Genomic DNA, 12,962 nt, shown 5'->3' on the forward strand with positions numbered 1-12,962 from the left:
TGATCCAGAAGTTTTAGGCCTCTATAATTTCCTCATTCCAGGGCATCACCCTTTGTACACATTTACAGTCACACTCTTCAGCTAATCATCTGAAACAATGCGCCCATATATAATCGTATTGGTAAAAATAAATACAGTTAGCTTAACCCCCGGATTAGGGTAGGGAAAAAGGCATCACCATTGACCTGGTAGCCAAATACTGTAGTTGGCATTACTAGTTATGAAGCTGCCAACCTATTAGTTCCAAAGTTCAAATTTTGGTGTAGTCAGCTGGTGCCAGTCGTTTCAGGCATCCAGATCCCCTTTATGGGTTGTTAGGTAAAATGAGTACAGTACTTAAGGAGATACCTAGGAGAGTTACTGTACTAGCTAACCTAGATGATACAATAGCATTGTATCTTAGGATAATGGTTGAATAACACACCACAGGCTCAGATTAAGAGTTGAGCATCATGGCTTAGTATCACATGGCACATCTGTACCTAACTGTATTCTTATTACTCCTCAGGGTCGGGCAATGTTAAGAAAATAATTGAGATTAACCCCTACCTCTTGGGTACTATGGCGGGAGGAGCTGCTGACTGCACCTACTGGGAGCGTGTCTTGGCCAAGGAATGCCGCCTCTACCAGCTTAGGTAAGGATACTGTATATCATCAGTATTATCATCGTCTTGACCCTTTTCCCATACAAATGGATGAGATAGGATCTAGAAACATAGAAGTAGAAAGTACAAAAGTGGGAGGACTATCAACAACATACTAATTTTATTGGGCGTTACAGCTATGCACACACCTCTCAGTCCAAGAGCTGTAACCAAACTGATTTGCCCGGCTGATTTATCATGAATTTCAGCATTTTTATCAATACCAAACTGATACTGATGCAGCCATTCCCCGCTATATGATCCATCGCTAAATGGTACCACACCTTAGTGATGTGAAAATATTAACACCCTTCCCCGCCTGTCAGTGGCCAGTCCCAGGTTATTTGATGAGTTTGGTTTGTTTTTAACCGAGTTTGATGATATTTTAGACTTCAATTTTGTGTTTAGGTTGATTTATAAACTGTTTCTAGACTTAGATTAATGTGCTGTAGTCATAGGTTGGATGAACACTGTCATTTTTGGGTACAGTTTACTAAGTTTGATTTTTTCCAGACTTATTTTTGATGATTTTCAGATTTATATTTTCGGGTTAGGTGAGTTATAAACTGCTTGTAGGCTTAGTTTAGCTTGTTTTAAAGCTATGTAGGGATTCAGGTGAGCTAGAGACATGTTTTTGGACTCTTTTGGGTGGGTTTTGGACTTGGTTGGGGGGCGGCAATCTCAAGACTCCCAAACGCATGTCTATACTTTCTGTGTTAAAACATCCCTGTTTAACGATACCGCAGCTCAACGATTGGTTTTCCCTTATGCATCATATCCTTATAGCGAGGATTTGGCAAATCAGACATATAAAGACAGCTAGTACACCCATTTTTAAAGGATTTTTATTACTGTCTGGCCTATCAGTGTGTGTTGATGTTCATTATTTACATATTGTATACAGTAATCCATCGATTATCCGATGTCATAGAGCTAAAGGCACGTCCGGATAATGGCTTTGTTCGGATGATGGACTTCTCCCCTGGCCCCCCTTCATACATAACCTTACTTTGAAAGCCAGTGTAAAAAGCCACTTCAGTACATTACACAACACTTGTTCCTGTTGTTTAACACTACTCTGTCTGGTCAAGCAGACCTGTAAACCACAGCCAAGCAATTACCATGGTCAAGCTGACCCATCAACCACAGGGAAGCACTCACTGCTGCAGGTCCATACCCTGTAGTGACATGAAAACATGAAAAAACTGGCTACACAAAACAAATGCAGTGGGCACACAAAACATAATGGTAAAATGGAATAAAATCATGGTAAAATAGAATAAAATCATGGTAATAATAATAATAATAACAATCTGGCCTTTTGTTTCTCAAAAGCGCCAGTTCTTCCTTTTGGGAATTCACTAGCGCTCGACACACATACATTATTTTTACAATTACAAGAATTGTGACATTTCTTGTATATAATACAAGCTACATCATATATACATGAAAGTGGCAATAATTAAACCCTATAATCATCCGTCATAGTACCTCTCTCCAGGTCATAGCATTTTGAAAAAAGAAAGGCTTTCAGCTGTCTCTTAAAGGATTCAACAGTAGAGAGCTGTCTTATGGACAATGGCAATCTGTCATATAATCTAGGGGCTCTAAATGCAAAAGAACGATCAGAGAAAGATGACTGGTGAATGGCTCCTGGCTCATCAAGACGCAAGGAATCATCTTCACTGCGTAACATCATACCCGGGCGTGTCGATGGGAGTCTTAACAATTCAGCAAGATACTTCGGCTCACCAAACTTAAGAACCTTGAATGTAATAAGACACAGTTTAAATTCAATTCTAGCCTTTACTGGTAACCAATGCAACTCAATCAGAAACGGGGTAGTTGAGGTTCTCAGGGGGAGACCAAAGATAAGCCGTGCCGCCCTGTTCAACACAGATTGAACTTTTGTTAGTATATTATTTGGAAGACCAACCCACAGTGAATTACAATAATCAACACGAGACAAGACCACTGCATGGACCAATGTTAAGAGGCACCGTCTATTCAGGAATCTTCTCACAGAGTACAGATTTCTGATATGCAAGTTACACCCTCTTACAACCTGATTAATATGTTCTTTGTAATTTAACTTAGAATTAAAGTAAACACCCAAATTTCGAACAGAACTGACTGGATGCAGCTGTGACACGCCAATGTTCTAAGCCAGGGCATTGTCAGTGTCATCACCCCTTCTGTTTCCTCTGATGATGATGATCTCAGTTTTACCATCATTCAGCTTAAGTTTCCTCTTAGCCATCCAAATCTTAATATCAGACATTAGAGATTCAAACTTTGTCTTAGTATCGTTGATATCTGACATCTTAACATAGAGCTGGGCGTCATCAGGATAAAAATGATAGGACACATCATGAGCATCAAGTAGAGATGATAAACTACTTGTGTAGATAGTAAATAGAATTGGACCCAAAACTGATCCTTGAGGGACTCCAAATAGAAGAGGAGCAGAATCAGAGCTAGCGTAATCAACAACCACTCTCTGAGATCTGTCCGACAGATACGACTTAAGGAGCAAAAGGGCACTATCACGAACGCCATAAGAATACAGATCATCCAACAATAGTTTATGATCTACTGTATCAAAAGCTGCAGACAGATCCAAAAGAACTAGGAGAGAGGACATCCCACTACAGGTGTTTGCCACCAAGTCACTCTGAATCCTTGTTAGTGCAGTTTCAGTTGAATGGTATTTTCTGTATGCTGATTGAACAACAGGAACAACTCTGTTGTGTTCCAGTAGTGGTAAGAGTTGGTCGAGTATGGCCCGCTCAATAATCTTGGATAAAAAAGACAGGTTAGAGACAGGATGATAATTTGTCATGCTCTCGACATCAAGGCCAGGTTTCTTAATTAGGGGCCTAAGCAAAGCACGTTTCTCAGACCGCACAAAATTACTTTCTAAGAAGCATCTATTTATTATGTTGCAGATAAAGTCTGCAGCATGCTCATACACATCAGGCAGTTGTGACATGTTACATGGATCGAGTGAGCAAAATGTTTTATTAAGTTCTCTGATGTAACATTTGACTTTGTTTACATCCAGTGGATGAAATGTAAAAAGCAAATGATCCCCGGTGCACCGTGGCTGGAAGTCAACTGAGTACACTTCACTAGGAGAACTGCTGTCTAAATCACTTCTTATTCGAGTTATCTTACTTGTAAAAAATGAAGCAAAATCAGAAGCCAGTTGGGCATCAGATAAAGAAGTTGGTTTAACAATTACATTCCTCCGACCAACTAAATTGTTCACAACTGCAGACAGTTTTTTTTTCATCACTACCACATGAATCAACTTTATTTTGATAATACCTAGCCTTTTGGGCTTTTACAGTGTGAACGACTGCTCTTCTCGCAAAAACATAACGCAAACGAGTTACTTCGGTCCGCTGCAAGCGCCACTCACGTTCTGCCCTTCTACGTTGTCTACGCAAAGAATTAAACCCTTAAACGCGGATCGTCGCGTTTGCAACGCTCGGCAAAAAGGACATAACGGCGGAGCGTCGCATTTGCGATTCTAGTAAATTTTGAATAACCGCGGGCAAGCAGGCTCCAGCTGGTATTGTCTATCAGTACTACCACCCTCTAGCTACAACTAGCATACTTTACCTTTGTACTACTGACCTCAGTTGTTGCCAAATATCGCGTTTTCCCCCCGTCCCCCCCCCCACCACCACGGCCCAGCCAGCCTGGCTGTGATACATGGCAGCGCTCTGAGCGCTCAGAACTGTAAATCTGTGATCTCCTCTCACAAGCAGTTTATGCTACTAGGAAACACTTGTTTCCCCAGTTGTTACACTAGCTTTTTTTCTCACGGTTTGCCCCTGTTTAGCATCAGTTTACTGCAGGCTTTCAAAGTGACATTATGGCGAGTTCTAGCTCTTCCCAGTCAGTGCAAGCGGCCGACAGGAACGAGAATAAAGTGGCGGGCGTAAGGCAGAATAAAAAGCGCGCCGTGGTGATCTTTTGGGAAGTAATATGATTGAAAATAATGTAGTATACATGTTTTTAGCTGTGAAAATGGAAATGTTTGTTGAGTGACGGGAAGACCGCCGCCACAGTGCATGTCGGCCGTACGCTCCGTTGATTTTAGCCTTATTTTCAGTGCTTATTGTACAAATACGGATTCCTAACTACCTTTACGTTGTAGTATAAAGTTTACTGTGACAGAATGAGGCTGTGGTAGAGGGGAAACCAGGTTGCTGGAGGTGTGAAAGTGAAGATTTGGTTACCCAACTTTGCAAGTCTCCACAAGTCCTTGGGTAGTCCACGAAGGCACAACACCTGTCTCTGGAGAAAGCTGAATGTAAGTACTATCTGCCATACCAAGTATAATGTTCTAGGGTTAATCTCTGATTTTTGGCGAATATTTTCCTACAGGTACTCAGACCGCGATACAACCCCGCCACTCGGGGGGGGAACGACTGTACACGGCCGCGTTTAAGGGGTTAATGGATGGACCATACCACGGAGAATTATCACGTACAGGGATTGTTTTTACTACCTCAGGACAATAATGGTCAAAAATTGACCTGAGCTCATTGTAAATCTCAACTAATTCACCAGAAGAAAGACTTGAAGAATCAATGGAGTTTAAACGTTGATCAGTTTCAAAACACATCAACTAGCGGTCAACATTGTTGTAATTTCTGAACCTGATGACCTTTTTATTTGAAGGGGATTTCGGGACATCAAAACTAAGAGTGATCAGAGCATGATCAGAGATGAGGGGGTCAAATGAGTCAACCTCCACATCTGATTCGCGCCTGCAACCAACAGGGGACAAGATCAAGTCAAGGACATGTCCTGAGACATGAGTTGGATTACTCACATGATTGAAAAAATTGTTCTGGGTGATCAACTCAAGGAATTCTGAAGAAAATGGTTTTGACTCTGGACTGTCAACCCAATAATTGAAATCACCACTAACAAGAAGACCTCCAGGTTTAAGAGAAAACCCTTCAAGAAACTGCCCAAACTCCTCCATAAAACCTCGATCTCTGCCCGGATGACCTGGTCGATAGACAATTGCAATTCTAATGGTATTCTGATGGAAATTTATTAATACTTCCATAAATTCAAATGGTGATGGGGTCAGGTCTGAGTCAATGAGAGAAACGTTTGAAAGTGCTGCCGAGTAGATGAGTGCTACGCCTCCTCCTGGATAGTCAGCAGCAGGCCTGGGAATACTAATAATAGAATGTGTCTTAGGCAAAGCATTACGAATAATATAGTAAGCTAGAATAAAATCATCATGAACACTCACAATTCAAACCATCCTGCATCAGTCCTACCCGGGATCTCACGCTTCCAAAGAGTCAGCACTACACTCTGCCTTTTCCCTGGCGAAGGGGCCATCTTCACACACCCTGGCTGGAGCAAGTAGGGAACAACCACAAAAACCACCACGTGCACCACCATGACAGCTGTCTGAGAGGAGCTGCTTACTACACTGTCACCGGGTGGGAACTGGTAACAACCAAGGGAGTCTCTGGCAGATGCTGGGTGAACTACCCAGCCAGACAGGGCAGCACCACCAGGCTATTCCTTCCTGGCCAGGCATGAAAATGTTTGTGCAGCCAAAATTTCCACCTGGATGCATCCTTTTCGTCTGGATACTATGAAAAAATGTATGTATAATGGTTTCAACAGCCAGATCACGGTGTTGGGTATTGGATTGTCCGGGCATCAGTCATTCGGATAAGCGAGAGATTACTGTACTGTATTCTAATGAATGGAGTATTACTGCATACCTGGTACCATCCCCCTCTCCAGGATCGTCACTACCCTCTGAACCATTCCCATCGTCAGAAATACCAGATGAACGTACAGGGGGAAACATTGGGCGCACAGTGGAGGACTCACGTGATCCACCCTCCTCGTGCGACGCATAAATATTGACACTCATCATGACGTGATCACTTTCCTCAGGGAAAGAGTCACTTTCCCCACTCACAATTGGTGGTAATGTCACCTCAGGTTCTCTCCCTATTGCACTATCATGAAGACCTTTTCTTTTCTGGCCTTTAGACTTCATTGGTGTTGAAGTTGGTGGCTGCGGGCGCTCAGCCGAGGATCCGGACTCGGGGAAAGCTTTTTGTGTTGGTCTGTCCATTATGGAGGTAGGCAGGTAACTGGAGCATGATTCGGATGCATGCAGGAGGGTTGCCAGTGGCTGCATGTGGTGGAAATAACCTGCAGAACATTCAGACAGTGCTGCGAAACACTAGATCATGTATACACATGGGCCTGATGGAGTCCCTCCTGCTGTCCTTGAGAACTGTGCTTCTGTGCTTATGGCCTGTCTAGGTAAACTCTTTCTCCTGTATCTGTCAACTTGTTCCTCTCCTTCTTGCTGGAAATTTGCTCTCATTCAGCCAGTCCCAAAGAAGGGTGACCATTCCCATCCTTCTAACTAGCGTCCAATTGCTTTAACATCCTTTGTCTCAAAAGTTTACGAGTCATGTCTTAACAGAAAAATTTTAGAGTATCTTTCCTATCACAACCATCTTTTCGATTGTCAGTATGGGTTCCGTCAGGGACATTCCGTTGGTGATCTTCTCATCTAGCTTTCAGACTTCTGGTCATCCTCCTTTCGGGACTTTGGCAAAAGCTTTGCCATTGCACTTGACATCTCAAAGGCTTTCGATCGAGTCTGGCATAAATCTTTAATTTCCAAACTGCCCTCTTAAGGTTTCTATCCATCTATCTGTACCTTCATCTATAGCTTCCTTTTTTGGTCGTTCTATAGCCGCTGTTGTAGACAGCCATCGTTCTTCTCCTAGGTCTATCAACAGTGGTGTTCCTCAGGGCTCTGTCCTATCACCAGCTCTTCCTTTTATTCATCAGTGACCTTCTAAGCTGTACATCTAACCCTGTCCACTTGTACGCTGATGACTCCACCCTTCATCCTTCCATTCGATTCCCGTAACGTCCATCTCAGCAATTACTTCAGGAAACGAGGGATGAGGCTGTGGGACGCCGAATGTCTGACTTGGCTCGTATCTCTGACTGGAGTAAAAATGATCTTGTTTTTAAAGCATGAAAGACTCAGTTCTTATACCTATCAACCCAACAAAATCTTCCACAGAAGTACCCACTACTGTTTACTGTAATAATATCCAGCTTAATCCTGCATCATCCGTCAGCATGCTTGGGGTTTCATTCACTTGGGACTTATCTGGAAAGATCATATTACATCCCTTGTAAAATCTGATTCCAAGAGGTTGGGTGTGCTAAGCCGACTCCATACCTTCTTTACCCCTGCACAGTTGTTGACTTTATACACGGGTTTTATTCACCCCTGTGTAGAGTACAACTCTCATGTGTGGGGAGGCTCCCCACATACAGCTCTTCTCAATAGGGTGGAGTCAAAGGCTTTTTATCTCATTAACTCTCCTCCTCTTACTGGCTTCCTTCAACCTCTTTGCCGCACTGTTGCATCTTTATCTCTTTTCTGTTGCTACTCCCATGGTCATTGCTCCTCTGAACTGTCTGCTTGCATCCCTCCACCTCTACGGCGGGCGTGTAGCACCCATCTAGCAACAAACTCTCTTCCCTTTTCTGTCCAGCTCTTTAATGCAAGAGTTAACCGTTACTCCCAGTCCTTCGTTTATGCAACAGGCCAACTCTGGAACTGTCTCCCTCTGTATTTCCCACTTCCTATGATTTCCAGTCTTTCAAACAGTGTGTCCAGGCATCTTGAAATGATCGGATCTTGAATTTGGCTCTCTCTTCTATTGCTTTTGTTTTTTCTTGGATGGAGGGGTTTGTGGGCTCCTGCCCTTTGGTTCCTTCTTCCTAGCAGTAAAAAAAAAAAAAAAAAAAAAAAAAAAAAAAAGCTACCCGGACGTCCCCACGTCATGTATACATAACCTCCCACCACCTTGGGTTAAAGTGTCAGGACTACGAAAGTGCCATTCCTATACCTTTGTCTTTTCGTCTAAACCAGTCTGGCCTTTCTGGCTGAGGCACATAGATGCAGAGCATTAAATGGCCCGAGAAGGTTGCCATTCTTATTTTAGGACGATACAGTTAGGTTCAAATGTAGTCAGTAACTGTTGAAGAACTATCCATATTGAAAATTTAAAATACTAGTATCAGAAATATGTTTATTTTTGTGAAGGGAATACTGGCAATAATGTGATGTGATATATGGGTACTGAAAGATGTCAGATGTTGGATTGCTCATTATGATTACTGTCACAATCATCCTTATAATTTCCCCCACCTTAGAATGAGATGAGGTCCAAATATCAAGGAAAGAAAAAGCATGAAAGGGAGACAGCTATCAGCATTGCACCCATTGAAGTGAGTCAGATTCTCAGTCACACTAGTTAAGTCCCCAGAAATGTAGGCATCACTTCACACGCATAACCATCTACACATTGTGTTTTTCTTGACAGTTGTGCATCATGTAGATGGAGTTTTTCAGTCAACTATAATACACCCCAAAACCCGATTTACTATAAATTTCCCGCTATATGTAATTATATTGTCATTGGAAAATTTCGTAGAAAGCACCAGGCACACGCAAGGTGACCATCGCTTGTCTCAGGCAAGATGGCAGCCCCAGCGTGCAGAGCATTGTTTTGGTTCAGTTGCTGTCCTGCCACCCCTTCAAAGACCTGCCTTTTCCACTCGTTCACGTGTGCCCCCCAGCTGTCGTCACCTCTCAGCCAAGCATCGTGCCATTGTAGGCCTGTACATCATGTAGCACCAGGCCAGTGTTGCGCAAGTGTGTTTGTTGTGTTGCTGCAATGATTTACTGTACGTGAGTAACGCTGCCTGTATTGGTGTGATGTTTTAGTCTTGGAGACAACTTGGTCCGACACAGGAAGTAATTAAGGTGGGTTGTCATTTTTGTTTTAGGCTTGGGTAGGTGACTTTGGGAAGTTGAGTTGACGTAACCCCCCTTTTATAATGTGTTTCAGTCTCGCGATTTATTAATCCCTTAAACACGGATCGTCTCGTTTGCGACGCTCGGCCAAAAGGACATAACGGCGGAGCGTCGCGTTTGCGATTCTAGTAAATTTTGAATAACCGCGGGCAAGCAGGCTCCAGCTGGTATTGTCTATCAGTACCGCCACCCTTGAGCTACTTTTAGCACACTTGACCTTTGTACTACTGACCTCGGTTGTTGCCAAGTTTCATTTTTTTTACCCACCCACGCACCGCTGCCCGGCCCTCCCTCGTCGTGCGATATGGCAGCGCGCGGACGGCTCATACGTGTCAATCTGCGCCTTCCTCTCGCAAGCACTTTATGCTATTTGGAAACGCTTGTTTCCCCAGTTGTCACACTAGCATTTTTTCCCGCGGTTTGCCCCTGTTTAGCGTCAGTCCACGAGAATCTTTCAAGGTGACACCATGTCTAACTCAAGCTCTTCCGAGTCTGTGCCTTCCAGCCCTCCGAAAAAGGGTTTTGTGACCTCCACCCCGTACAAACCCTTACAAGGAACTGCTAAGGGACTTAGTGACTCGGCTATAGCTAGTGAGTTATTGAAAGCGTCCATGGATTATGGAAGTGACGTCGGTGTCTTATCTAGCCTGGCAGAGTCGGACATGCTATCGAGTGCTGAGTCTGAGGTGCCAGAAGTGACTATTCCTGTGCCAAGCACCTCAACAGGCAAGGCTCCTGTGAAAAGGGGCCTAGTGTATGAAAAGGGGGCCAAGAGGAGAAGAAGTGGTGACCCAGCTTCCCAGCCATTGTCCCCTACACCATGTCACGCCACCGCCAGCCCGCCACGCACTCCCAGCCCCATTCTCTTGTCGTCATCTTCAGCTGCCCTTTCTCCGGAGTCTTCGGAGTCGCCTTCACCACCTCGGAAGGGAAGTAGGCAGTCTAGTTTACGTAGAGGTTTCCGTAGGCCCAGTGTTCGTGCTAGTAGGGCTAGAACTTTGTCTCCTAGTGTAAGACTAGCTAAGGTTACTCGCACTAGGCAACTCGCCAGTCACACCACCGCAAGTGACCTTGAACCTTCAGCTTATCTCCCCCACCACCACCACCACTACACCGACACGACCTAGGACAGCCTCTGCCTCACGCACTGCCTCACCGCCTGCCTCACCCACTGCCACACAACCTGCCTCACCCCCCGCCGCCCTCAGCACCTCCCAGCCTAGGCAGGGCACTCTGGATGCCTTCTTGTGGTCAGAGGGCTCAGATTTTGTGCCGGAAGATCTGCCCTTTGATGCCAGTGGGTGTGGAATACAGGCTGACTTCCCTGTCCCAGAGGATGGTGAATGCTTGGACTACCTGTTGGCCTTCCTGGATAACGAAGCAATGGAGCAGATTTGTACCGAGACGAACAGGTACGAGGGGCAACCTGCTCCAGTTCGTGAAGGTGAAGGTGAAGCTGCAACGCCATCCACGTCGCGGATGGTAGCATGGGTTCCTGTAACGATCAGGGAACTGTTTGTATTTATTTGTTTGATGTTATTGATGCCCCACAATTGGAAGCATAAGCTCGAGGAATACTGGAGTTCAGACGATCTTTGCCCCACATCCATCTTCAATAAATACATGAGTCGCGATCATTTCAGGCAACTCATGACTTACCTTCACTTTGCGAACAATGATGAGCCTTCCCAAACTGACCCATTATGGAAAGTGAGGGGAATCCTGAACTTGATCAAGGATAAGTTTACGAGGTTCCTGCGCCCCTTCAAGAAAGTTGTGATTGACGAGTCCTTGGTTTTGTTCAGGGGCCGTCTTCGGTTCGTGCAGTATATTCCTAGCAAACGCCACCGCTTTGGAATAAAGTTTTTCGTGCTGTGCGACTGCAAGACGGGGTTCATCTTAGACTTCGTTATTTACACTGCCAGCAATGTGGACTTGGACAAGACTGACCCCCTTGGATTCTATGGTTCTGTGGTGAAAGTGCTGTTGGAAAAGTACTTTGGCGGGAATCATGTCCTGTATACGGACAATTACTATACAGCTCCAAAACTCGCCAAGTACCTTTCTGAACACGGCGTCGTATCATGTGGCACTGTCCGTAGCAATAGGGCACACTACCCTGCCTTCCCCGAGGCTGAAAGATCAAAGCGGGGAGACGTGCACCTGAAGAAAACTGACAAGATGCTGACGATCAGGTGGCACGATAAGAGAATCGTGAATGTGCTCACCACAGTTCACAAGGGGGAAATGCAAGCCATAGGGAAGGTCGACAGAAGGACTGGCGAGCCTGTGATGAAGCCTGATGCTGTTATTGACTACAACGTCAATATGCGGCTGGTGGACAAGTCTGATATGATGATCGGAGAGATAGACTGCCTGAGGAGGAACCGTCGCTGGTACAGGAAGGTGCTCTTGCACTTGCTTGATATGTGCATGCTGAACGCCTTCATCCTGTATAAGATCAAGAACAGGAAGCCAGCAAACTACTCTCTCCGACGATTTTCAAAGACTTGTGTGTACCAGCTGCTTCAGCGTTTTGGGCAGGTACTGCCACCAGGTCCCAGGCGCCACCCACACACACCTGCAGAACGCCTACAGTGTTAGGCCTACCTTCAGCGACACCGCCTGGAGCCACTGCCTGCCACTGCCAAGAGGGGAAAAGCACTCAGGAGGTGTCATGTGTGCAGCCACACTACCAGGCAGGACAGAATATTTAGGCGCACCTCCTTGCAGTGCAAAGAGTGCAAAATTCCCCTCTGTGCTTACCCGTGTTTCTTTGACTACCACAGCCTGACTAGATATTGAAAATAAGGGTAAGAATCTTGAAAATAATACTGAGAGTGACAGTGATACTAGTGTTCAGTTTTCGTTTACATACTGACAGTGACAGTCTGATGAGTGTAAATTAGTGTATGTACTTGTAAAAGCACTGACAGTGACAGTGTTTTTTTGTGTAAATAATTGTACAGTAACCCCTCCAATATCCGGATCAATAGAGCCATAGGCAGGTCCGGATAGTGGTCCTGTCCGGATATTGGGCCCCAGCTTATGGACTTGTACTTATGGACCCTAACTCTGAAAAACACCTATACAACTCCCTCTGGACATGCATTGCACCTATATAAGACCCAAATCACACCAATAAGGGACATAAAAGACTGAAATAAATGCAAAAGAACCATAAAATGAGGTTTTAGAGGTGAGTTTATACAATATTAAACATTCTGGGTACTTACAAGTCCCTTGCTCTTGGACTGGTTTGAACCGCCAGTTTGCAGTCCACAGTTAATCCTCTGCACTCTAAATTCTAATTTCTTAACACTGCACAACACTGTAAATTCCCATGTGTTCTAGTGGCAAGGTATTGCAGTTTATTCACTGTTTATTCACAAAAAACAAGC

At 44.6% G+C, this 12,962-nt stretch overlaps 1 protein-coding gene across 1 annotated transcript in view; it reads left to right on the forward strand.

Annotated features, from left to right (window-relative positions):
* The window catches only part of LOC145415139 (proteasome subunit beta type-5-like), a 140,772-nt gene that overhangs the window by 106,154 nt on the left and 21,656 nt on the right, over positions 1–12,962 (forward strand). Inside the window, exon 3 of the mRNA XM_080284559.1 lies at positions 509–635. Coding sequence (XP_080140685.1) covers positions 509–635 — 127 coding nt within the window. The remainder of the gene's footprint in view (positions 1–508; positions 636–12,962) is intronic.

The sequence above is a fragment of the Coenobita brevimanus genome, chromosome 101 (genome assembly GCF_032717465.1).
Source record: "Coenobita brevimanus isolate Jiangsu-jjx chromosome 101, ASM3271746v2, whole genome shotgun sequence".
Taxonomy (NCBI): Eukaryota; Metazoa; Arthropoda; class Malacostraca; order Decapoda; family Coenobitidae; genus Coenobita; species Coenobita brevimanus.